The sequence below is a fragment of the Somniosus microcephalus genome, chromosome 9 (genome assembly GCF_052327205.1).
Source record: "Somniosus microcephalus isolate GS21.2 chromosome 9, FLI_Smic_1.0, whole genome shotgun sequence".
Lineage (NCBI taxonomy): Eukaryota > Metazoa > Chordata > Chondrichthyes > Squaliformes > Somniosidae > Somniosus > Somniosus microcephalus.
The window spans coordinates 9495676-9523491 of record NC_140995.1 but is presented as its reverse complement, the minus strand read 5'-3'; the positions used below and the strand labels follow the sequence as shown (position 1 = coordinate 9523491).

General features: G+C 42.1%; 1 protein-coding gene across 3 annotated transcripts; it reads right to left on the bottom strand.

Moving 5' to 3' along the window:
• Window positions 1–27493, bottom strand: ywhaqa (tyrosine 3-monooxygenase/tryptophan 5-monooxygenase activation protein, theta polypeptide a). Of its 3 annotated transcripts, none has more exons than XM_085996341.1 (6): window positions 27387–27493; window positions 26500–26985; window positions 6146–6269; window positions 5431–5594; window positions 1935–2030; window positions 1–1145 (listed from the first exon to the last, which is right to left on the bottom strand). In XM_085996341.1, exons 2-6 carry the CDS (start codon window positions 26851–26853, stop codon window positions 1080–1082), a joined length of 804 nt encoding a protein of 267 aa, XP_085852467.1. In that variant the 5' UTR covers window positions 26854–26985; window positions 27387–27493; the 3' UTR covers window positions 1–1079. The 3 variants fall into 3 exon arrangements, with proteins under 3 accessions (XP_085852467.1, XP_085852468.1, XP_085852469.1); XM_085996342.1 differs by having other exon boundaries at window positions 27321–27417; XM_085996343.1 differs by lacking the exon at window positions 27387–27493 and having other exon boundaries at window positions 26500–27005.
• Window positions 27494–27816: the final 323 nt, after the last annotated feature.

Below are 27816 nucleotides of genomic sequence, written 5' to 3'. Positions count from 1 at the left end.
TATGGTTTATAAAATGTCATTTATTTCATGTTATACATAGGGCATTAACATATTTCCACAAGGCTTTGGGGATTATGAAATGATTAGCAATTATAGTGGTCCAAATCTCAATCACTGAACACCCCCTTACATGTGCACAAACTTGCAAAGAAAACGTATGCTTTTAAAAAAAATATTGGGAACAATCTGAAGAAAGTTGTGTTTCCCATTCCAGTGTATCAAAAAGTCATGCATGTGACTTAATCATTCACAAGCACAGCCTCAAACTTGAGCAGAAACATGCTGTAACAGTACACAAGTGAATACCATAATGACATGGACAGGTGGAGATTTCATTTTTTAAAAAGCAAAGATTCACAGAATTCCAAAATCACATGGTACTTTTTTTTTAAAACTTGATTGTACATTTTTAAATGCCTTCGGCCTCACACAATTTCCCAAAATAACTCGTCATTTTATTACAGAACAGAAGGCCAGTCTTCCTGCAGAATAGAGGCATGTGTGCAACAGCTACTTTGCTCTGTAATTATGCCACATTGCTGTTAAAAGTAAATGTATTGCATGTATTACATCAAGGGGAGTGGAGGGAAAGAGTAGACAATGTGCACACACAAGCCAATACCAGCAGGACAACTCAAGAATATGGAAAGGTGGTTCGAAGTGTGGGAGGAAGCAAAAAAAAAATATTGCAGTATAACTGAATTACTGTCTAGTGCAGCAAATTTCTACCAATTATGTTCACAATACAAACACTGCAAGTATTTCTTTTTTAAAATATTAAACATTCTGTCCTCTACATTTTTTGGAGGTTACTCATGTTATAAAGTTAAACTATATACTCTTCTACAGCAGTAACCGCACACCAGGAAGGCAGACAACCATCAACACAAACCAAGGAATGGACTTCTTTTAAAGCAGTGGTGTGTGTGTTGTGTATATATAAAGACTAAATTGGGGATTTTCCATACATAGCTATTCAGTAGAGTACTGATGAGTTTTTGTTGCTATAGGAATTTTGAGTGGAGCAGTAAGGAATGGAGATGTGTAGAAAGATTTTGGGGATTGGACCCTACATGCATTTAGTTTTCTCCAGGCTCTGCTGCACCAGGTTCACACTCATCTGGGGCACTCTCAGTTGACCATAACTAGGAAGGGAGAAGAAAAAAAGTCACTCAGATTCTCATTTGAAATATTCCAAATGAATACAAATTCCAACAAATGGAGTACACCAACAAAACAATGCCTGAACAGGATCCATCCTTAGCAAAAACCTCCTCACTGCAGCAGGGTGTATACATCAATACCAAATAACTAGCCATTAAAAATTGCCGTTACAAAAAAAGCTAGCCTTGCATTTTTCCTAATTCATACTATTCACAGACAACTCCGCAGCAAACATCTGGTGACACTGGTAATTGTGCCAAACGACATTATTTCATTCTCTAGATAGTAGAAACACTAATGCAGCAGCTACTGTTAAACATGGTCACACCTTGCTTAAATTAAACTACAAGGAAACGTATTGGCTATTGGTGCTTTGATCTCCCACATCCTATACATCATCGCTTGCCTAGGTGGCTATGACAATCCCATTTTGCTTTATCTAAATGCCATGCAAGTGACTTAAAGGTTTTAATTCTAATTTTCCAATTTCTTTAAAAACACTTAAAATTGTCATTTATACTCATGGGTATAATTTAAACTAGTAACATGGTCACATTTAACTGTTATTCATGCAAAAATTCATCCATATATATGCACCCATTAGATAAATACCATACCCAGCATGTATCCTTCATGCATCAGAATACTTAGTGTAAATATTCATGTAGTTTATGGTCCCAAAAAAGCTCAGTAAAACTTGTTGGATTTGTGTAGCTTTAATCTCTTATGCATTAGAGACATACAAGGAAAAAAAAGTTGAAGAAACTTACTGTAAGGTTGTCTCTAAGCAACTGCATAATGAGGGTGCTGTCTTTATAGGAATCATCTTGGAGAATATCCAGATCATGAATAGCCTGATCAAATGCCTAGTAGACAAACAATCAAGGAGGTTAGGAGGGGAAAAAAACCCAAGGGGAAGACAAAAAAAGGTTTACGAAATCTCTTCTGTAGATGCTACTGCTACTTGGTCAATTGTGGTTACTACCATTGCTAACAATCTTGAATGACTTGGCTGTGGGAAAGCAGACATGGCTCCTCAGACATAGGTGAGGAGGAGAATAAAGTTAATAATTTGTATCAAGGCTACACATTAACTACACTTCAACTGTAGAAAGTCAAGTCTGCCTAATGTTATTCAGTCAGCCTGCATAAAATGATACATACTAATGCAAGTTCTTTATTTGCTTATAATAGGAGGCATGGAGTTGAAATTCAGAGGATACCAAATTGGGGGACATAGCCAGTAGTGTTTGCATTCTGGCTTTTTAGCACCAAAATACAGGAAGACAAGCTTGCGTGCAGTGGGCAGATAAATGGCAAATTACATTTAATAGTGAAGTGTTGAGGGGATTCATTTTGGTAGGAAGGTGGCGATCACATTTGGAGGAACAAAAAAAATAGCACTTTAGTCAATGAAGTACTTTTTGAAGTGTAATCACTGTTGTAATGTAGGAAATGCAGCAGCCGCCAATTTGTGCACAGCAAGCTCTCAAACAGCAAGGTGGTAATGACCAGATAATCTGTTTTAGGTGATGTTGATTGAGGGATAAATATTGGCCAGGACACCGGGGATAATTCCCCTGCTCCTCTACGAAATAGCATCTTTTACATCCACTAGAGCAGATGGGGCCTCAGTTTAAGGATATTGAAGTACTGGAGAAAATGCAAGAGATTTATGAATGTTACTAGGAGAGGATGCAGCTCAGGAAAGGTGGAGCAAGCTGGGGTTCTATTCTCTGGAAGAGACGACCAGATCGTGGTCTTGAAGGGGTTCAATGGAATGGAGAGAGAGTGGGTAAATTGTTTCCATTTGAGGGCAAGTCCAGAACAAGGCGGCATAAATAAACAGATAGTCATTAATATCAAAGAATTGGGATTTCTTTACACAAGGCATGCTGAGAAATGTGGAACTCAGCCAGAGTGGTTGAAGCCAATAGCATTGATGCATTTATGGAAGTTTGTTGCATACTTGGAGAAAGGAAAGGGCGGGGGGGGAGGCAGTGAAAATAGGCAAGGAGAATGGGAAGAGGCTTGTATGGAGTATAAACTCGATCAGTTGGGGCAAACAGCCGGTTTCTGTGCCAAACATTCTATGGAATTGGGGAACTTTCCTTCAACACTTACTTACACCTCCAGACTGTTTAAGGCATTAACAATTTCAAAGGACAAGAGACTGTTTGAGCTCCAAAACTGAGATTTAATATTTCACCGTAATAAGGATTACAGAACAAATCAGTTATTTTGGACTGTTTTCATCTTTGAAATTGAATCATGAGCAATTGGTTCTTGACTTTTTGCCAGATGAGCCAACATTTGAGTCAAGCAAGTCCCCAGATGGGCATTGCATGCAATATTGAATGTCAGGGCATCTCGAGTCAGGCTGCTGGAGTCAGAGGATCAGCAATCTCATCTTTAAAATTTACAGTACTGTCACTAAATTCATTTAATTCTGATTAGAGTCCGCTCAAAGCTTCGATGGCGGTTCAGGTGATCAAAGAGTCATCGTCTGCGATATAATCAGACGAGTAATCAGGAGGGCTCAGTCCCGTTGGTTGAAGTTGCTCCGAAATGCTCTGTAGCTCAGGGTTGGCTTCTATTTCTTTGAGCTCACCAAATTCTCCTTTACTCACCATGGAGAAAATGGTCCGCAAAAGTTGCTGTCAAGATCCCAATTTCTAGCAGTGAAATTCATAGCATCCAAGAAACTGATTGAGAATTCAGTTTTGGCTTCATGAGCAGTTATGCTTTTTCTAGCCAGAAACTTCTGATAGTCACCTTGAAAGCTTGATGACTAGCATCCATTGACTGAAGCTTAGAAGTGGCATGCTTCAGAAAACTGACAAGTTCCACATTCAGTTGGCCAGAAATTCAAGTTGTTCTGCTCCAATGTCAGAGTTTAGATGTGCATGAATTTTTCACATTATTGGAAATCTTCACTGCTGGCATGTTTCAAGACAGAATCTCTTTCTCTGTAGATGTTGCTGATAGCTGCCTGAGTGACCCCATATCCTTTTGCTAATTCAATGACATCATCCAGAGCAGCAATAATTTCACACTTGAACCTCAATCAGATCTGTGCATTTTTTTTTTTTTTATAAATGGATTAAATTTTCATAAAAAGCTACTTGGACATTAAACAAGCCCCACCCGTGTAAGATGGAGCAACTACGAGCAAAATTGGGAAGGGGCTGTGGGAAAGAAAAGACTAGTCTTTCCACATTTGCCCTGCTCATTCTGTAATTTTAGCTGACCTCTGATCCCACTGCCATCTTAGTTTGGCATCACCTGAAAATTTGAGCAATTTACTTTGGGTTTCTATGTCCAAATCATGATGCAAATTAGAAACAGTAGGGCCCCAACCCCCATCCTGGGGCACCCTACTCAGTACACTCTCCTTTCCTTCCGCACCGCCCCCCCCACCACCCCAAAGTAACACAAGCACCCATTTTCTACCCATCAGCCAATTCCATATCTGCATCCAAGATTTTCCTTGGATCCCCACAGCTTTGAGCTTGGTCAAGTAACTTCTGGAAATCTAGGTACAAGACATCATGGGGCTTACCACAGCCCATTTGGGATGCCCCTTCCTCAAAAGGAAGAGATCAATCATTTCCTGAATCCATGCCAACAGTTATTATTGTCCAGATAATCAAGTTCACACCAATTCCATTGTTTCACATGAGTCTGAAGCATGACTAATTTAGTGTGACTGGTCACCTTTTTGACTATGGGCACCAGATTGACCCATCTCCCAATCGATTTGTACATCTTTGTGGTCAGTGACTCCCTCAATGATGGTCTAGCCTCACAAACCTCTTTCCTAGTCTCCTTTAACACCGATAGTCTATCCAGCTATTTACAGAGCACCTTGTTAGCCAGTCAACAACTGCCATCACTGAGTCAAGCTGTCTAGAGATCAGGGTGGTCTCCAGGTTCAATTTCCAAACTTTGTGAATTAGCTAATCTCAGCCAGAGAACCAGGGAGAAAAAAGCTAAAGCTATCTGGTCAGACTCAGCTCTGAACAGTCTGTAGTTAAACAGCTTACTGGCATTTACTGTTGAGATTTGAACATTAATGGCAGCCACTTTGGCAAGATTCTATACCTCACCAACAAGTCAATGCCTTCAGGGCAAAGGGGAAAAATGCTAGAGAAAATCTCAAACACTGCAATTATATGTGTAGCTATGACAATCTGAAGTTAAAATTTATGCACTTCTGAATTTTGCCAAGCTTTATAATTGAAAAACCAAGATTGTACAACTTACTTCTCTTGCCAGTTTACAGGCATTCTCTGGAGAGTTGAGAATCTCATAATAGAACACAGAGAAATTAAGGGCAAGACCCAAACGGATTGGATGCGTCGATGGCAGACCATCCCGACTGATGTCAAAGGCTGCCTGGTAGGCCGTCTGTGAGTTTTCTATCGTTTCTATAGAAGCAAAAAGTAGTATTTAAATTTAAACACTGTTTAGTTTGCCTTGTGATGCTATTAATTCAACAAAGTTACAATTGCCGACAATCATGTCTCCAAATCTGCAATTGCATATATTGAAGATGCTGGCTATGTTCCATTTTGAATACTGCAATTTATGTAGCAATATTGGCATTCTAGCCATTAATAGTGGCAACAAATTACTTTGAAGAGGTACCATTCTCCACTGGGGTTCCTTCAGTCCACTAGAATTCAGATCCATGCATTGGCACACTAGGTCTATGGAATAGGTTTCATGGTACAATATTCACATGGCAGTTTACAGCCATTAGACAACAAATCCATCACATGCCAAAACCAGTAATAGGCATATCTGTCTTTTGGGACAGGCATACCCTGGACAAAAATTCCACATTAATGGCTATTAGTCAAATTCAAAAAGAAAAAAACGTTTTTCTTTAAACAGTTACTTTTGGTGCCACGAGCATTGCAGTACAGAAATTCATCCAATTTTCAGTTTTCTACAGAAGTAAAACAAGGTTACTTACGTTTTCTGTCATCTCCAGCAGCAACTTCAGCAAGGTACCGATAGTAATCGCCCTTCATTTTCAGGTAGAAGACCTTGCTTTCTGGATTGCTAGCATTGGGAATTAAGTAATTATCCAACAATCCCTAAAGAAAAGAAAACAGAAGTCAAACCGCTAGCAAGTTAAGTGTTTAATGCAAAGTAAGAACATATTTCAGAAGCACTAAAATGCCACGACTTGCACACCATAATTATTACCCCAGTTTACATAAGTTTGGGGGTGAGGAGAGAAGAGAAAGGAGCAAGTAAGCTATTAAACCTGGTCAAGTCTTAACTTGTGTTCAGCATACTTAGTTGCAATAATTGGCAACAGTAAACTTCAACATTTCTATTTTGCCACAAACCAACAGCATCTCAATTAGCAGGACATTATGGCAATGCTGTCAAGGTACAAAAGCCTTTAACATTAGATGGACTGTAGGCAAAATAAAGTTATGCACTAAGATATTGGAATCTGCCATCACTAGCTATGATTTAGGCAGTACTTGGAGACATTACAATATACAGTGTGCCATCAGTTTCTTGATTTTAATATTGAGGGAAAGAGAGGGTACCAAGTCAATAGCTTTGGATAAACAAATTTCATCCAATAACTACAGTACAGTACTCACCACCTCTCCCCATCTTAAACCCTGTATTAAATGAAATACAACATAGCACTCGAGCAGCAAGCCCATTGGCCCTCCATTTGCAATACTTCCGCAGCCATCAATTTTCTCCACTTCAACAAAACTTACTCGTTCCCATCCCAGTCATTTCCACTGGAATGGCACACCCTCCCAATCTTTGCTGCCTCAAGTCCAAAAGGAACAGGCTTCAGCATGCTGACATACAAATGGCTTAGCCAGCTATTGCTGGATCTGGCAGAACTAGCGACTGCCACCAGGCCTCTCACTCCAGATTTATCCTGGAGTAGCCAGAGTGTTTTGGCTTTTTGCCACTACGGACTTTAGTCACCATGAAGATCCCACAAGGATCAGTGTTGGGGCCTCAACTATTCACAGCATTTATTAATGACTCATGATGGCATAGAAAGTCATGAATCCAAATTTGTCAATGACAAAGATAGGCAGCATTGTAGATGAAATCATTAAATTACAAAGATTAAACAAAGGGCAAAACTGTGGCAAATGGATTTCAATGTAGGCAAGTGTGAGGTCATCCACTTGGACCTAAAAAGGATAGAACAGGGTACTTTCTAAATGGTGAAAGGCTAAAAACAGTGGAGGTCCAAGGACAGATTAAAATGTCATTAACAGGTACAGGAAATCATCAAAGCTAATGGAATGTTGGCCTTTAAATCTAGAGGACTAGAATACAAGGTGGTAGAAGTTATTGTTGCAGCTATACAAAGCCCTGGTTAGACCACACCTTAGGAAGGATATGTTGGCCTAGGAGAGAGTGTGCAGTGTAGGTTTACTAGAATGATATCCAGACTTCAAGGGTTAAATTACAAGGAGAAATTACACAAATTAGGGTTGTATTCCTAGAATTTAGACGGTATGGGGTGATTTGAACAAAGTTGAAGATTAAAGGGAACAGAGGGTAGAGAGAAAAAGCATTTCTGCTGGTTGAGTCTAGGACTAGGGGGAATAGTCTAGGTTAGAGCCAGACCTTTCAGGAGTGAAGTTAGGAAACTGCTACACAAAGGGTGGTAAAAGTTTGGAACTCTTCCACAAATGGTAATTGATGCTGGATCAAGTGTTAACCAAAAGGTATTAAGGGATATGGGCCAAAGACAGGTATATGGAGTTAGGTCACAGATCAGCCATGATCTCACTTAGACACTCTGGAACAGTACCCATGGATTGGCAGGTAGCTAATGTTACCCCACTGTTCAAAAAAGGTGGTAGAGAGAAAACAGGGAATTACACACCAGTAAGCCTGACGACATTGGTAGTGTGGAAAATGCTAGAGTCCATTATAAAAGATGTACAGGAAACTTTGGTTTATCCGGAGGTTGTATGTCCAGAAACCTCGATCTAACAGCAGAAATCAGCAGCCGTTTGGGTTAGGTTTTTCTTCTAGCATTTTTTTAAAAAAATTAAAAAAAAAGTCAGGCTCTGGAAAGCATCTCTAGCTTAGCAACAGCTTGAGAGACGCTTCCAAGGTACAGGCTGAGTGTTTACAAGCTGTTGCTAAGCAACAGTGTTTGTTGTCAGATACCGAAAAACTCTATCATTCAACATTAGCGCTGGTCTATCCGGAAGTTTTGATAGATCGGCAGCAGCTCGGTCCCATCGGTGCCGGGTATCGTGAAGTTTCCTGTAATGGCAGAGCACTGGGAAAACAGTGACCGGATCAGAAAGTCAACATGGATTTACAAAAGGTAAATCGTGCTTGACTAATCTACTGGAATTTTTTGAGGATGTAACTGGTAGAATAGCTAAGGGAGAACCAGTGGATGTGGTGTATTTGGACTTTCAGAAGGCTTTCGATAAGGTCCCGCATAAGAGATTAGCATGTAAAGTTAAGGCACATGGGATTGAGGGCAAGGTATTGACTTGGATAGAGAACTGGTTGGCAGGCAGGAAGCAAAGAGTTGGAATAAATTACTCTTTTTCCGAGTAGCAGGCAGTGACTAGTGGGGGACCCCAGCTATTGACTATATATTAATGATCTGGACGAGGGAACTAGATGTAATATCTCCAAGTTTGCAGACGACAAAGCTGGGTGGGCATGTGTGCTGTGAGGAGGATGCAGAGGAACTCCAGGATGATTTGGACAGGTTGGGTGATTGGGCAGAAACATGGCAGATGCAATATAACGTGGATAAATGTGAGGTTATCCACTTTGGTGTCAAAAACAAGGCAGATTATCTGAATGGCAATAGATTGGGAGAAGGGGGAAGTGCAACAAGACCTGGGCATCCTTGTGCACCAGTCGCTGAAGGTAAGCATGCAGGTGCAGCAGGTGGCAAATAGTATGTTGGCCTTCATAGCAAGGGGGTTTGAGTACAGAAACAAGGATGTCTTGTTGCAGTTTTACAGGGCCTTGGTGAGACCACACCTTGAGTATTGTGTGCAGTTTTGGTCACCTTATCCAAGGAAGAATGTTCTTGCCATGGAAGGAGTGCAGTGAAGATTCAACAGATTGATATGGGATGGCAGGAATGACATACGAGGAGAGATTGGGTCGACTGGGCTTGTACTCACTGGAGGTTAGAAGATTGAGGGGGTCTCATTGAAACTTATAAAATTCTAACAGGACTAGACAGACTAGATGCAGGCAGGACGTTCCCAATGGTCAGGGAGTCCAGAACCAGGTGTCACAGTCTAAGGATAAGGGGTAAGCCATTTAGGACAAATGAGGAGGAATTTCTTCACCCAGAGTGGTGAACCTGTGGAATTCTCTACCACAGAAGGCAGTAGAGGCCAATTCATTAGATATATTCAAGGAGGAATTGGATATATTTAAAGCTAAAGGGATCAAGGGATATGGGAAGAAAGCAGGGACAGGGTACTGAATTTGGATGATCAGCCATGATCACATTGAATGGTGGAGCAGGCTTGTGGGGTTAAATGGCCTACACCTGTCCATATCATCTGCTACTTTCCCCACCAAGCCAAATCTCCCCCCTCCAAAAAGTCCCACTAACCCATTTCTTCTTTAACCTCATTCCCACTAAACTGCTCACCACCCAGCTGCCCATGCTTGCACTCTTGCTAATGGACATTGTTAATAGTTCCTTCTCCTCCAGCATGGTCATCTACTTTTCAAAAATCACAATCACCACCCCCTCCCAAAAAAACTTACCCTTGACACTTTGGTCCTTGCAAATTACCATCCCCTTTAGTCCTCAAAACAGGTCACCTCCTAAATAGGTGCCCACCTCTGCCATAGCACCAAAACCACCCTAATCAGTCACAAATGGCATTCCTTTTGACTAACCACTGCACATTATCCCACCTCATCCTCCTTGACCGGTAACAGCTGACCACATCATGCTCCAACACCTGCCTCCATTGTCCAACAGTGGGACTGCTATCACGGTTTACAAATGGAATCACATCCAGTTTTGGATAATCTACAATTTCCTCCAGTTAAATAAGGGATGGGAAGAAAGCCATCACCTTAAACACCACCTGGCTACTCCGGTTGACCACTGTTTGCAACCTCTGCATCCTGGTCAACCCCAAACCAAGCTTCCAACCCCATACCTTCTCCATTACCCACATCTACTTGTAACTCAGCACACCTGCTACTGAAATCCTCACCCATGCCACGATCTCTTCAGATCAGACTATTCCAATACTCTTGACCAGCCTGCCATCCTCCACTCACTGTAATCAACTCATCCAAAATTCTGCTGCCTGTATCCTATCACACTAAGTTCCACTCACCCTTCGTTCCGGTCCTTGTTGACAGACACTAGGTGTTAGTTCCACTATATCTCAATATAATTCTCATCTTGGTGTTTAAATCCTTGTGGCCTCACCCCTTCCTACTTCTACCAGCTGCACCACTCCCTCATCCCTTGTGCATCCTACCCACTGTGCCTTCAGCCACCTAGGTACAACACTTGAGTTCTCTTCCCAAAACCCCTATGCCTCTCCACTTAACAGTAGAGGAAATCTTAGGAGAATGGAGTAGCAGCCACATTGAGGTGTAGGCAAACATCAGTAGGTCTTTCCAACAGAACAGGGCATATTGGCAAAGTGGGGTCACATTTACACAACACTATTTATGGATTCCGTTTGCCATCTGAATTTGCTATATGTTGAAACATTAACAGGCAAACAGGAAAGATCTGACCCATGTAACATTTATACCTATGCAGTGTAGTATAATCATACATCACAATACAAGTTTAAAACCCTCAGGAGAATAGAGGGACAGAACAGGACGTGGGGAGAAAACAGGACAAAAAATTCCAAGCAGGACAATTTGGACTGCTAGCAGTTTAAAAAAAAAAAAAAAAAAAAAGTTAATTTACAACTATACCTGAAACTGAGTGAAATGTTAAGACTTTCAAAACAAAAACATTCTGGTATCCTAGAAAATTTATTTTGAGCACTATGGTTGTAACTTTATTATACATTAACAAGTAAATCACTTAATAAAGCACCATCACGAGTGTTGGATCTGTTACAAGTTAATTAATGGAAGGGACCTGGGGGGGGGGGGGGGGGGGGGGGGGAGAAAGAGAGGAGAGAGAGTGACAACCAAAAAAAAAAAGTGCAAAAAGTTTTCCAGAGGCCAATGCAGAAAGAAATGATTGAAGGAGGGTAAGGAATACAAAGACATGGTTGGTGACAGAGGCCGCTGAAGGAGTGCGAGCTATGAATGGAGTAGTTTATATGGAGGGTCAGGTTTGAGAGGACTCAGTACAAAAAAAAGGGCAAGGTTAGCAGCGACAGGTCACTGCAGAGCTAGTGGCTGACAATGATGCATACCGTGTGGGAGGGAGGGGGCTTTTCAGGCAACAGATGAGTGCAGAGCAGTATACAGTTCACTTAAATTAAAGTCACTGAATTGATTAGAATCAATTTTTTCTCTTGACCAAAAAGATTTTAAAATAACTTAATTCAAGCTATGATAGCTTGATCCTTGTGTGCAAAATAAACATGTAACTGAGTTAATGGGAGTAGACTATAAAAGGTTAATACTCAATTTTCAGAACACACTAGGCAGTGAAAGATGCAATTAGTCAGTGGGAGTGGACATACATGATATTAATTACACTGATGAACTTTCATAGATCACAAGACAGATGTCATTTAGCTCATTTTACTGAAACCCCTGGTTCTTCCATTTTCATAATTTCTGCTTCACACCAATGCTAAACTTGTGTAATGTAAATTATATCAAAAACAAAGTGAATGTGACTGCTTGGAGAAGGGAGGATCTTTCAGGTTCCAGATTAGGCTGCATATAACTACATAAAACTGGTGCGAAGTGAAAATGCTTAATACATCTAAATACATACTAAAAAAAAAAATCACTGCAAATGGTTTAGCTCCATGACCCTAGCTAAACCAGAAAAGCCATACCAGGAATTGATCACTTGGCATGAATTGCTCCAACATGAATCTGAACTTGCTTTCATCAGTTAATTGCTTTATCCTCTAGACCATGACCCAAGTATGGACTTTATATCCACCACCCATGATCCTACCTTCAAGTTAATCTTTTCTCTCTAGCTTATCCTCGTAACTCTGACATCTTCTAGCCACCACTTGAGTTCCCTTTTGTCCATTACCAAAACTGAACATGGTACAGGAAACGTTGGTTTATCTGGACGTTGTGTGTCTGGAATACTCAAACAGCAAAAATCAGGAGCCGTTTTCTATAAGTTTTTAGTCCACCCACACCACACCCACACACCACACCCCACACAACACACCACACACACCACCCACCACACACCACCCACACACACCCCACCACACACAACACACCCACCACACACACGACACACACACAAACCACACACCACACACACCACCACGACACACCACACACACGACACACCACACACACACACCACACACGACACCACACACACACAACCACACACACCACACACCACACACGACACACCACACACGACAGACACACACCACACACACCACACACACACAACCACACACCACACACACACACGACACAACCACACACACGACACAACCACACACCACACACAACCACACACAAACACGACACACCACACACACGACACACGACACACACACCACACCCACACCACACACCCGACACACAACCACACACCACACACGACACACACCACACACACGACACACACCACACACGCACGACACACCGACACACACCAGACACACACCACACACGACACACACCCACCACACCACACAGACACACACAACCACACACGACACACACCACACAGACACACACCACCCACACACACGGTCTGTAGCTATAGCAACAGCTTCAGCTAGAGACGCTTGCAGCTGCCGCCAACTGTTTAGAAGCTGTTGCTAAGCAAGTGTTTGTTGTCAGATAGAGATGAAAACCTCCGTATGCTTCAACATTAACTTTGTATGTCCGGCAGTTTTGATAGATCGACAACAGCTCGGTCCTGGATATCAAAGTTTCCTGTACAAGGTAGGCTGTACAAGTTCAGTACAACAGCTTCTGTTCAACACAGCTAAACAAAAAAGAGAAATTGCCAAACACAGGTCAGGCACCATCTGCGAAGAGAACAGATGAGTTTTTGATGTGGACTTGTCAAAAAACTCCAGTCTGCTAAGTTTGTATTCAGGTTGTCTTCTCATTTAGTCCAACACAGAATCACATCAAATTTTACAGATTGGAAACAGGCCATTTAATTCAACAGGTCTATGGCAGTGTTTATGCTCCACATGAGCCTCCTCCCACTTTACTTCATCTCACTCGATCATTTCCCCCTCATGTACTAATCTAGCTTCCCCTTAAATGCATCTATGCTATTCACCTCAACTACACCATGTGGTACAGGTTGAGTGTCCCAAATCCAGAGTATCGGAATCCAGGACGATTGGTGGCAGGGGTCCAGAATCTGTAAAATGTTCAGGAATCCGGACACCGAGGAAGGCTTACCAAAAACCAGAAATAGTGCAACCTGGGCCCAGGCATTTCCAGACTCGGAACGTGTTTGATGTCCAAAGTCCGGAAGTATTGCAACTGGGGCTCGGGCGTTTCCAGGCTTCAGACATCAGAAACATGTTCCGAAGTCCAGAAAAACCTGAAAACCGGCTCGGCCTCGATCCAGAGGTTGCTGGATTCAGGACACTCGCCCTGTAGCAAGTTCCACATTCTAACCACTCAGGGTAAAGAATTTTCTCCTGAATTCCATTAGATTTATTAGTGACTACCTTATATTTATGGCCCCTAGTTTTGGATTCCCCTCGAAGGGGAAATATCCTCCTTACATCAAAATTTTGAAGTGTTCAACAGGGTCAAGACCTCTCAGGTCACCTCAGTCTTTTCTAGAGAAAAGAGCTCCAGCCTGTTCAATCTTTGATAGTCGAACCTTCTCCATTCTGGTATCATCCTTGTAAATCTTGTGCACTCTGCCTATATATACTTTTACAATATGGAGACCAGAACAGTGTGATCTAACCCAAGTTTAACAGAATTACATGGCTTTTTCAGTGCTGTAAAATCTATTTGGCCCAACTGGTCCATGAGCCACATGAGCCTCCTCCCACCTCTTCATTTCATCCCATCAGCATACCCTTCTATTCCTCTCTCTCTCATGCATGTATCTAGCTTACCACTTAAATGCATCGGCACTATTTGCCTCAACCACTCAATGTGGTAACAAGTTGCACATGCTCCCCACTTAGCAATTCTTTCCCTAGAAATAAACTCCTGTTGATTTGCACTGTGGCCGTTATTAAAAGTAGAAATGCAGGTTGTGTATCTGGATCCACTTTACACCTCTATCCCATTTAGACTATTATCCAAGCAGTATGTTATTCCTCCTACCAAACAATTGGAGTATTTGTCTTGAAGTGTATTTGTCTTGAAGTGTAATCCCACTTCCAAATTTTGTTCAGGTCCTCCAATTGAAAATTTGGTGTGGTGGCCAAGGAGCAATCAATCTTCTCTACACCCCCAGTACAAGGGAGGGGGGGGGGGGTGGAAGAAAGGGAGAAGAGGAATGTCAAAAGTGCTCAAAACCAGCTCCCAAGCTGGCTTGAAGTTAAGAGCTCTTGTACAACCAGTGGGGTAAACAACACATCCACTCCCCACTTGTTTCAACTGGCCCAGAAGCATTAAGTTCCCTGCCAAGTTTGGTGGGCAATTTTCCACAAGCCAACCTAGGCTTTTCAAAAAATTCCCACCTTGAAACCAAACTAGATTGAAAAAAGTTAGCCAAAGAGTAACTTTTTAACAGAAAGCTTCACAAAGGCTGAAAATCTGAGGTACAATTTGCAAGTTACCCAAGACTTAGAATAAATTTAAGGGTTAAGCTGCACTTACAATTTATTAAAAAGATTTTAATTTGGAACCATCCAATAATTTCAATTGATGAACCAGCACAGTAGAACATTACAGGAACACGAGGAAATGTTAAGGATACCATGAAACAAAACATCTAAATGAAACAAATGAAAACTTACATCAAATTGCACAATACAAAATTCAGCCATTGTAAAATACTGATCGTGGCCAACAGCATATTCATCCACAGAACTTCCAATTCTAATTTAGTGCAGAAATTGGATTTGCAGTGGTGGTAGGTTAGTTGTGTTCACTGTTTGCTCAGTGGACACTTGCTTTGGCCTCTTGCTCGTGTAGAGGATCAAACAGACATGGACAGTTTGGGTTGAATGGCCCATTGCCATGCTGCAACTTCTATTTACCATGTACAGCCCCACCAGAAGCAGCATCCTTCTACACAATGTTGATCAGCAATTCATAGGTCAAGTCTTACTTCACATCAATGGATTCAAATACTGCTGGCAGTCAGAACTCAGACACTAAAAGGTTTCTTGTCTGTGGGATAATTTATAGCACCTAAACCAATTACCAATGGATTCTGCCATCAGCTCCCCCCCTCCCCTCATGAATGGAACATGTGGATCACCTGCAGATCAAGCTTAAATGTCATGCCAGCATCAGGCACACCAAACACTCCATACACATTTCTTGTAGCACTTTCATAGCACAAGCCATACCAACATCCATTGGTTGGATGACATGTTGTTTGGCAATAGCAACATTAGCTCCATCACATTTAGGCACCAGCATTTAAGACCCACAATAATCAATTGAGGCAACTTCTCTGCCTTTCGATGCCACCTTTGGTCAGCAATGCAGCCAATTCAAAAAACCCTCCATGCTTCTGTAGGTTAAGCAGATTAAACATCAGGAACCTTTGCAATTCCAGTCACCAGCAGCTTTTTCTGTCATTTCCCCTACCCAAGTCATGCTAGCTCAAATCACTGCCACTCATTTTCTCCTCTTCTCCCACCTAAACTTTAAAAAAATGAAATGCATCATTTAACTTGAGTAACAGAGGCATCCAGTTGGTGGGGTTCTGTGGAAATATTTTTCTCATGTAGACCTGGACTTTAGTATGCATCAGATTTGAAGCAGCTAATCCACAATGTAGAAACAATGGGTTCTAAATCCTTCTTGCTGGTTACAGTAAGGCAAGGTCAGGTATTAGTTGCTCTAGGCTGCTTGAACCAGCCTGGCAAAGTTCAGGACAATTTGGGATGCCCATCCTCTTTCTTTGGCTGGAAATAAAGATACTGTGGTGATTCTCAGTTAGTGGATGTTATATTTCCTCACTACAATTTCTTCAAAGTGCTACAAAGTACATATGGGTTACAGCATGGAAATTGACCCTTTAGCCCATGACAAGCAAGTACAAGAAACTTTGGTTTATCCGGAGGTTGTATGTCTGGCAACTTCGATCTACCGGCAGAAATCAGGAGCCGTTTTGTTTGTTTTTTTTCTTCTCGTGGCTTCGTTTTCAACAGTCAGGCTCTGGAAAGTCTGAAGCTGTTGCTAAGCTACAGAGACGCTTCCAAGGTACGGGCCGACTGTTTACAAGCTGTTGCTAAGCAGTGTTTGTTGTCAGATACGGAGATGAAAACCTCCATATGCTTCAACATTAACTTTGTATGTCCGGCAGTTTTGCTAGATCGGCAACAGCTCAGTCCAGTCAGTGCCAGATACAAGTTTCCTGTAGCTCACTTGCCTTTACCCACCCAGTTCTCATCCCTCCAAACCTTTCATTCATCTATACAATCTAATGTTGAATTTTGACAGTTTCTGCTTCAACTACTAACCATGGAAGTGAATTCTGTATCTTATACCTAAGAAGTTTCTCCTGGACTTTTTCCAAGTCTTACATTTAATCCTTATTTATGTCCACTCATTTTTGACCCTTCAACCAATGGACAAAGTCTAAAGTCAACTTCTATATTTTGCCAAGTAATCTGCATTGTTCCAATGAAAAAAGTCCCCAATTTTCCTTTATATTTCTGTATAAACAAACTTTTATTTGGGAATTTGGAAAGAGTGGAAATTCGAAGAGGGCGAAGGAGTTGCTGCTTTTTGCCTGCACTCTTGTAGTGCTTTGTGTTAGATATTTAATTTATTAACCCATAACTTAATCTAGATTACATAATTAGACAAGAAACTAAACTGTAAACCAAGTTACTTAAATACAAATTTATTACTTTTAATTAAATACAAGGCCATATAGGGATGGCAGTGCGCCACAGCTACAGCATGTGGGAGTTTGTGGAGAGCAGTGATATCCCAGACAACCACGTCTGCAGTAAGTGCCTGCATCTTGAGGAACTTAGCTCAGAGTTGTTGAGCTGGAGTCTGAGGTGCAGACATTGTGGGGAATCAGGGAGGGGGAAGAGTTACCTGGACACTTCAATCCAGGAGGCAGTCACACTCCTTAGGTTAGGTAGTGGTACAGGTCTGGTTAGTGGTCAGGGCAAAGGTGTGACTGCAACTCAGGCAGGCAAGGGGACCCCATGTGCAGTACTGGAGGAGCCTAGGCATTTGTCCTTATCCAACAGGTATGAGGTTCTTGCTGCCTGTGTGGATGAGGGAAAAGCCTGTAGGATGGATGATCAAACTGACCACAGCGCAGGAGGCCATTCAAGGGGGGTGGGAGGGGGAAAAGAGAGAGAAAGAAAAGGAGGAGTGAAAGGGAACGTAGCTGTGGTAGGGGACAGTATAGCTAGAGGGATAGATACTGTTCTCTGCAGCTGCGACCGGGAGTTCTGACGGTTGTGTTGCCTACCAGGGTTAAAGACATCCTCGTGGCTGAAGAACTTGGAGGAGTGAGAAGGGGAGGATCCAGTTGTCGTGGTCCACACAAGAACCAACATTAGGTAGAACTAGGAATAAGGTGCTGCTGAGAGTTTGAAGAGTTGGGGTCCAAATTAAAACAGAACTTCAAAGGTAAATTGCTGGATTGTTACCCGAGCCACTGCCAATTGACATAGGGATAAGCAGTTTAGACGGTTAAATGCATGGCTCAAAGTTGTGTGGGAAGACAGGGGTTTTGCTCCATGGGGCACTGGCACTAGTACTGGGGCAAGGATGAGCTGTTCCATTGAGATGGGCTCCACTTAAACCAGGCTGGAACCAGTGTCCTGGCAAATCAAATAACTAGAACAGTAGACAGGGCTTTAAAACTAGTGAAGGGGGGTAGGGGAGGATTCAGGAAAGAGTTAATTTAAAAGCAGCAAGAGAAATGTCAAGGCTATAGAGCAGAGCAGAGTTTTGGGTAAAAATAAGCAGAGTGGGTCAGGAAGGGATCGAGTGTAGCAAAGGTAATAGGGCATCAATGACTCAGGGAAAAAAAAAAGAGAACAGAATCAAAGCTAAAGGCACTATCTGAATAGATGAATTAATAGCTCAGATAGAAATGAATAGGTTTGATCCAAGCCATTAGAGACATGGTTGCAAAGTGGCCACAGTTGGGAACTAAATATTCCAGGATACTTCAACTTTTAGAAGAGATAGGCAAAGTGGAAAAAGGAGAAGTAACCCTGATATAGGATGGGTAAAGACAGGAGAGAAAGGATTTTAGCTCTGAAAATAGAGTAGAATCAGTTTGGGTGGAGCTAAGAAACAGCAAGGGGCAGAAACATAGAAAACAGTGGTGGGCGTTGTTTATATGCCACCAAACAGTACAGGAAACTTTTTTTTTTAATCTGGCACGGATGGGACCGACGTGGTGCCATTAAAAATTCCAGATAACCGAAAGCTATTAGTAAAAGGTCCCGTAGAAAGCAACAAACCCTGTTGCTTAACAGCTTCAGAACAATGGCCACACGTTGCAAGTGTCTCTGTAGCTTAGCAACAGCTGCAGCCACACCCTTGCACAGCAACAAATGGAGGAAAGCAAGTAATAAAAGTTACTTGAACCTACTCCTGAATTTTGCCAGTTAACTAAGATTTCCAGTTATTTAGGTGCTGGTAAATCAAAAGTTTCCTGTAGTTGTAATGTAGGGCAGAGTATAAATCAGGAAATTAAGAGGTGCATGTAACAAGTAATACAGTAATCATGGGGGACTTTAATCTACATATAGCCTGGGTAACCCAAATTTGCAGCATTAGTGTGGAGGACAAATTCATGGAATGCATACAAGATAGTTTTCCAGATCAGTATGTTGAAGAACCAATTAGGGAACAGGCTATTTTAGATCTAGTATTGTACAATGAGAAAGGGTTAATTAATAGCCTTGTAAGAAAGGGACCTGGGGAAGAGTGACCATAATGATAAAATAAAATTCTATGAGGCCAGATATTTTATATGGGGCCAGATATTCTGATGCCTACAGGGCATCGGAAATGCCGGTTTCAGGCATGCAAAGCGCATGCACTGAAAACTGGCATTTCTGATCTGTCAAAAATGCTCGACAGATCAGACGCCTGCCCTGGAGAAGGGCCTCCACGGGCAGAGAGTTTTGCTTTCTGAAGACCCTCTGCCCGCAGAAAACCCTAGAATTCTTACACCTGGTAAAAGCAGACAAGGCCTTTTACCAGGATAAAAGTTGAAAAAAAATTCACATCATTTTAAAATACAAAAGAGTTTATTTAAGCCCTGTGATACTTATTTTTTCTCAATTAAATTTGTTTAAAATATTTAATTTGTAATTTCAACTAATTTTAAAAATATTAAAAAATGTATTTAATGTTTTAAAATGTTTTTGGGGTGATCTCCATTCATATTTGACAGGTCTGTCAAGTGTATGAAGGGAGATTCCGCTGATTGGCGCCCCATGGCCCACATGATCCCCAGGGATGCTTACAAACCGCCTGCACCCCTGGGACACGTGGGCCCTGTGCACTGAGTTGGAGGGGCCCAGGATCAGAACTATATGCACCTCGGGAGCCCTCAGGTAAGGGCGTAGATTTTTCCCAGATCGGAGGCCTCCGCACGCAGGAAGCTTCTGATTGGAAAATATGGCCCATTAAGTTTGAAAGTGATTTAGTTAAATCCCAAACTAGGGTCTTAAACCTAAACAAATCAAACTATGTAGGTATGAAGAGAGCTAGCCAAGGTAGATGGGAAACTACATTAAAAAGGTAGGATGGTAGACAAGCAATGGCTAGTATTTAATGAATTAATACATAATTTACAACAAATATACAATCCTTTAAAGCACAAAAACCCCACAGGAAAAGTGGTCCAACCATGGCTAACAGAAGTTAAAAAGATAGTATTAGATCAAAGGAAGAGGCTTGTAATGTTGCCAAAAGGAGTAGTGAGCCTGAGGATTGGGAGAATTTTAGAATTCAGCAAAGGAAAACCAAGAAATTGATAAAAGGGAAAACAATAGGAGTAAACTAGCAAGAATAGGAGTAAACTAGCAAGAGACATGACTGTAAAAGCTTCCAAGTAAAAAGGAAAAGATTAGCAAAAGTAAATGTGGGTCCTTACAGGCTGAGACATGAGAAATTATAATGGGAATAAAGAAATGGCAGAGAATTTAAACAAACTTTGTCAGTCCTCAAGACAAAACACTTCCTAGAAATAGTGGAGAATCAAGGGTCTATGAGAATGAAAGTACAGGAGAAATTAATGGGACTGAAAGCCAATAAATCCCTGGACCTGATCGCCTACATTCTAGAGTTTGCAAATGTAACCCCTCTATTTAAGAAAGGAGGGAGAGAGAAAACAGGGAACTGCAGACCAGTTAGCCTGACATCAGTAGTGGGGAAAATGCTAGAATCTATCAAGGACATAGAAACATAGGAGCAGGAGTAGGCCATTCGGCCCCTCGAGCCTGCTCCGCCATTCAATGAGATCATGGCTGATCATCCAAACTCAGTACCCTGTTCCTGCCTTCTCTTCATATCCCTTTAGCCTCAAGAAATATATCCAACTCCTTCTTGAATATATTTAATGAATTGGCCTCAACTGCCCTGTGTGGTAGAGAATGCCACAGGTTCACCACTCTGGGTGAAGAAATTCCTCCTCATCTCAGTCCTAAATGGCTTACCCCTTATCCTCAGACTGTGATCCCTGGTTCTGGACCCCGACCATCAGGAACATCCTTCCTGCATCTAGTCCTGTTAGAATTTTATAAGTTTCGATGAGATCCCCTCATTCTTCTAAACTCCAGCGAGTACAAGCCCAATCGACCCAATCTCTCCTCATACGTCATTCCTGCCATCCCAGGTATCAGCCTGGTGAATCTTCGCTGCACTCCTTCCATGGCAAGAACATCATTCCTCAGATAAGGCGACCAAAACTGCACACAATACTCAAGATGTGGTCTCACCAAGGCCCTGTACAACTGCAGCAAGACATCCTTGTTCCTGTACTCGAACCCTCTCGCTACAAATGCCAACATGCCATTTGCTTTCTTAACCACCTGCTGCACCTGCATGCTTACCTTCAGCGACTGGTGCACAAGGACACACAGGTCTCGTTGCACTTCCCCTTCTCCCAATCTATTGCCATTCAGATAATAATCTGCCTTCCTGTTTGACACCAAAGTGGATAACCTCGCATTTATCCACATTATATTGCATCTGCCGTGCTTCTGCCCAATCACCCAACTTGTCCAAATCATACTGGAGTTTCTCGGCATCCTCCTCACAGCACACACCCACCCAGCTTTGTGTCGACTGCAAACTTAGAGCTATTACATCTAGTTCCTGCGTCCAGATCATTAATATATTGTGAATAGCTGGGGTCCATGGGACATAACAGGGCACTTAAATAGTAGGATTGGGCAGAGTTAACATGGATTTATGAAAGGGAAATAATGACAAATTTGAGGTTGTAACTAGCAGAATAGGTAAGGGGTACTAGTGGATGTGGTCTATTTACATTTTCAGAAGGCATTCAATAAGGTGCCACACAAGAGGTTATTAACTAGTGGGGTACCACAAGGATCAGTGCTTGGGCCTCAGCTATTCACAATCTATATCAATGATTTGGATGAGGGGACCAAATGTAATATATCCAAGTTTGCTGATGATACAAAGCTAGGTGGGAATTTAAGAGGCTTCATGGGGATATAGACAGGCTAAGTGAGTGGGCAAGAATATGGCAAATGGAATATATATGTGGAGAAATGTGAAGTTATCCACTTTGGTAGGAAAAATAGAAAAGCAGAGTATTTTTTTATAAATGGTGAGGAGATTGGGAAATGTTGGTCAGAGGAACCTGGGTGTCCTTGTACACAAATCAGTACACATGTAGGTATAGCAAGCAATTAAGAAAGCAAATAGTATGTTGGCCTTTATTACAAGAAGAATTGAGTATAAGAGTAAAGATGTCTTACTGCAATTATATAGGGCCCTGGTGAGGCCACACCTGGAGTACTGTGTACAGTGTTGGTCTCCTTACCTAAGGAAAGATATACTTGCCACAGAGGGAGTGCAACGAAGGTTCACCAGACTGGATGGATTTGGGGGGGGGGGGGGGAGAGAAAAGGATTGTCCTATGAGGACAGATTGAGTAGACTAGGCCTATATTTGAGTGTTTTAGAAGAATGAGAGGTGATCTCATTGAAACATACAAAATTCTTACAGGGCTTGACAGGGTAGATGCAGGGAGGATGTTTCCCCTGGCTGTGGAGTCTCAGAATAAGGGGTTGGCCATTTAGGACTGAGATGAAGAAATTTCTTCACTCGGTGGTGAATCTTTGGAATTCTCTATCCCAGAGGGCTGTGGAGGCTCAGTCATTGAGTATATTCAAGGCATTGATAGATTTTTGGATACTAAGGTAATCAAGAAATATGGGGATCAGGCAGGTGGTGTGGAGGTAGAAGATCAGCCATGATCTTACTGAATGGCAGGGCAGGCTCAAGGGGTCAAATGGCAGACTCCTGCTCCCATTTCTGTTCTTAAACCAGGCAGCAACCTTCGCTGGAGCCCCAGTATCTGTTCTGTGGTGTGGAGGCTAATACTGCACATAGCCCTCGGAGGCCTTGCGGTTTGATGTAGACTCATTACCTCTTGGCTTTTAGATCTCAAAATGAAACCTAGAATGAGTTTTTTTTTTTTTTTTTTAAATATAAATGTAGCCTTAACCTGCAGTGCTGCCTTTTAACATCCTATAAGCCTGTACCCCCCCCCAAATCCCTCTACTCCCCACAGCACAACCTAATTATTGCTTTTCTTTACAACCAAAATGCATCACCTTACACTTAGATGTTGAATTCCATCTGCTGCTTCAGCCCATTTCCCCCCCCCCCCCCACCGTTTGTAATTGCTTCTAACCTTCTAAAGAATTAACTATCACCTACTTTGGTATTTCAAAATTGAGATCTATCCTATAGGCCTAAACCCAAATCCCCAATGTGTACAGTGAACACAGTATGTGGCCCATACTGAACCCTGAGGGGCACCACTACCCAGAGGAAATGCCCTCAATTACTACAGGCTTCTTCCCAAAATGTTTTCATCCAGCTTGCTATCTTCTCCCTAATTCCATATCCCTTAATCTTCTCTAATACTCATTTCCCACATACACCTTGTCAAGTCTTTGTTAAAGTCCATGTATGCTACAACCACTGCATCTTCCCCCCCCCCCCCCACCCTTCCTATCTACTAAGCCCTTTACCTGCTCAAACATGTTTTTGAAATCCATGCTGGTTACTTCCAACTATTTTCTCTTCATCTAGATGCATAGTAATTTCATTCTTAAATTTTCCTTAGCACAGGGGGTTAAGCTAACTAGCCTGTAATTACCAGAGTGCAGTTTCCATTTATAAAAATGGGTACTACATTGGCCACTCCCAACATCTAGCACATGTCCACATTCAATAGAGCCTCAAAATATAATTTCTTGGGCTATTGCAATTTCCTCCCTCAACTTCAGGATCCTAGCATGAATTCTGTCAGGCACTGGCATTTTTGTCTTCCCTCAACTAATGGATTTAAAATTTTCCATTAAGCCATCACAATATTCCTCAGCTCGTCCTCACTTAAGCATTCACCTCCTCTCCAAAATTCTCATCAGTAAATACCAATGCGCCTCCACATATTCAATCATCTTGGCCTTCTGGCTAGCAATGCTCCAATTGCTTGTAATTGTCTTAAATTTCTAATTTGTTGCCACTTGTATTGCATTCAAGTGGGCGGGTGTGGGAAGGGGGAAGATGGAGAAGTGGACTGCTAAAAGTACCTGGTATTGAATTGTTGAGGGGGTTAAAATTTAGCAGAGTTCATCTGGGAGATGATCAGAGGTAGAAAACTGGGGCAGAGCCCACTTTACACTGGGTCTCCACCCAGTTAGTACTGTGCCAGGGTTTACTCAGGCATAAAAACAGGGGTTCACTATTACCCACCTGTTCCATCTCTTGCACTGCTAAAATACTGTACAAGACTGAAGGAAGCTGACAGTACATTAAACCAACAGAAGCAGGGCCCAAATTGGAAAAGGCCTCACTTTCTTTACAGCAGGAAGTGGCAAAGCCACAATTTCCACCTCACCTAGTGGGTGCCCATTCATTTAAACTGGCTGATCACAGGACTGCCACACGGGTTAATGCTGATAACATAGAAACGACTGCATTTAGAATATCTTGACACTGACCCCCATTTCAAGGTAAAAAGACCCCAGGATTTTTTGGACATCAGCTATACATGCCCATCAAAATTCATGTGTACACATTAACTTATTCAGGTTCTAACTAATGTTGATTGATTGCACATTTACCAGAGTCTTCAACAGTGTATAGCAAAAACCATCATATAAGATTCTACTATTTAAAACATCTGTCTAAAAAGTACAAGTCAGAACAGAAGCCTTGAGAAATTTAGCCTGGGGCTGCTACCAAACAAGGCCTCCACTAATCATTGCTTACTACTACACCTATACATTCCAATCCAGGAATCTACTACCAAGCAATGCATGTTGGGCATCTCAATTTTAATTCATTTTGCAGTATGCTTAGAAGAAATTGTGTATGAAACTAGTAAAGTTCAATATTGTCTTTGGTTCAGAGAACTGCAACCACTTCTAAAATTAGTGTCACCGATCGTTAAACAGAAACGATCAAGTCAATTGAACAGCACAGCCAGATTTGTTAACATGTATGTACAATCACTACAAATGTCAGAATTGTTGGCTGCATAAGCAAGATATGAAGAAACAGATCAGATCAGCGATAGTACATGATTCACACCAATCTACCCCACCCAGCATACACACCCTAAACTAAACTACCGCAAATGTGAAAAGCCTTTTACAGTCACCGTCATGTAGTATCCTGAGCATTCAATGAACAAGCTGATTTGGAATGTTATTGATAACCAAATTCCTCAACAACTGCTACAATTGTGGTACATTTGGGTGGTATCTTTTGCAGGGAAAAGCAATTGCACAGAAAAACCCACACTTGAAACTCAAATGGAGACCCACTTTCCCCACTGCACCAAAGTGCCAAGTTTTAAAGGTGGGCACTATTGCCTTGGCAGATCAACTGCATAGTTTAAAATAACTTTTGGCCCAGGATCTTTAACAACTGGACATTTGTTTATTTCAGGAAACATACAAAACCAGTTATCAGTTATGCTAGTTACAAGTCAACTTTGGCATATTACAAACTATTGACAGGACACAAATGTAATAATCTGCAATCTAAAACATTCTCCAACTCAGAAGGGCTCAAGTGTAATTCTCAATTTATTTAGGAAGAGTGGCAATCACACTGTTGAGGAGTAGATACCAAATGCACTTACACAATGCAGAAACTAGGAAAAAATGACTTCACTGTGTCCAGAAAAAGCATTTGACAAATAGGTTACATTCATTCAGTTATTAGGTTATAAACTTGTAATTCAAACCCATTTCCTTATTTGTTCAGTAGGCAATTATGCAATCCCAAAAAAAAAGTATACAATATAAAAAGGAATTGCAAAGTATTTTGCCAATGGCAAGCTAACAGTTAAGACCAAAAAAATATTTCAGTTCATAATTAACTTTAAAAATGTCAATGAACAGCAGCAATGTTAAAGATATCAGCTGGCTGTAGCTTAAAATCAAATCTAGGTCTATCGCAACCTGCTGCAATAGAAAAAGCTGGTCTGAATGACTTTCAAAAATCTTTTTACCTCTTAACACGTGTATGTAGGCTAGTGGCATACTGACCTAGAAAACCTATACCCCACATCAGACGGAAAAGAGACGGTTAGCCAGATTTCAGTTTGTGCAGAAACCTTTTGTATTTAAAAAAATGCTAGAATTGAACACATTGCGTTGAATGTCAGTAATATTTTGCTGATTTAGAGAGAGAGAATCGCATGGTATAAAAGAGATTTTTTAAATACTTCAGATCAAACGCTCACCACCCCAACCCAACCCACCCACCCACACCCCCTTTGTTCGCCTTTCTTACCAGGACGTCGTTGCAGATGTCACGGAGCTCGGTTTCGATTTTTTCCCGGTAGTTTTTGGTCAACTGCAGCTTCTTGGCGTCGGTCTCGCTTTTCTGCTCGATGCTGGAGATGACCCGCCAGGCCGAGCGGCGGGCGCCCACCACGTTCTTGTAGGCGACCGACAGCAGGTTACGCTCCTCGTTCGACAGCTCAGAGCCCTGCTCGGTCACCGCTTTCATGGCAGCCGCCATGTCGTCGTACCGCTCGGCCTGTTCGGCCAGCTTGGCCCGCTGGACCCGCTCGATATTCTCCGGGTTGCTGTTGTTGACCTGCTCGGCCGGCTGCTCGGGCTTGACCTGTTCGGTATTCTCCATGGTTATTATTTTTTAATATATTTTTATTATTTCTCCCCCCCCTCGCCTCTGGCTGAGCTCCCGGCGGCTTTCTCTCCCTGGTGCTTGCTTGCGGCTCCGGAGCGCTGGATCTTCACTTCTTCCACCCTTTCGCTTCAAAACAAAAAAAAAGGTACAGACTACTAAACAAAGAAAAGAAAAATATGATTTTAAATTTTTTTTTTTTTTAAAAAGCCGCTGAGAGGAAAAAAAAGGGCAGCGAGAGAAAGGTTCCCTTGACTTTTCTACGGCTGCTTATTTTGCCTCCAGTGTCTTGGAGAGAGTTTTGGCGGATTCAGTATGTGCAAAAAGTACAAAATTACCACAGGAAAATGGCGGATTTAAAAAAAAATTTAAGCCGAAGGATTTTTAAAAAAAAACAAAGCAACACCCCCCCCGACACAAATTAAATGATTGATTTTTTTTTTAAAGTTTAAAACGTTGCTCACCCTTTTTATTATTGGCCCCCTACACACACACAGCGATAAACCGCGCGGCAGATATCGAAGACCAACCTTTCATACGCTGAGCAACTCCTCAAATGGATCAGCTTCGGCCGAAGGAAGAAAAAAAGCCAAACCCACACCTTGACGGGCGGCTCATCTCCCGCCTTCCCCCTTTATATTGACAGACAGCTCGCTCCGCCAATGAAACAGGGGCGAGCGGCGGCCCAACGTCAGGAGGCAGCCAATCAGCGATGAGCAACGGGGGTTGGGTGCCCCGTCCCGCCTCATTATCTTGACAGACAGCTCGCTCCGCCAATAAAATAGGGGGGACGAGCGGCGGCCCAACGTCAGCAGGCAGCCAATCAGCTGTCGGCAACGGGGTTTGGGTGGGGTGGGACACCGCCGCCCGCCCTCTATATTGACAGACAGCTGGCTCCACCAATAAAACAGGGAGGAGCGGCGGCCAAACGTGCGAAGGCAGCCAATCAGCTTTCGGGAG

Coding starts and splice junctions, on each gene's coding strand:
- ywhaqa (XM_085996341.1), bottom strand. CDS start 26,853: ATGGAGAATACCGAACAGGTCAAGCCCGAGCAGCCGGCCGAGCAGGTC. Junction 6,270..26,499: donor ACATCTGCAACGACGTCCTG/GTAAGAAAGGCG, acceptor TCTTTTCTTTAG/GGATTGTTGGATAATTACTT. Junction 1,146..1,934: donor TGCTTAGAGACAACCTTACA/GTAAGTTTCTTC, acceptor CTCCCTTCCTAG/TTATGGTCAACTGAGAGTGC.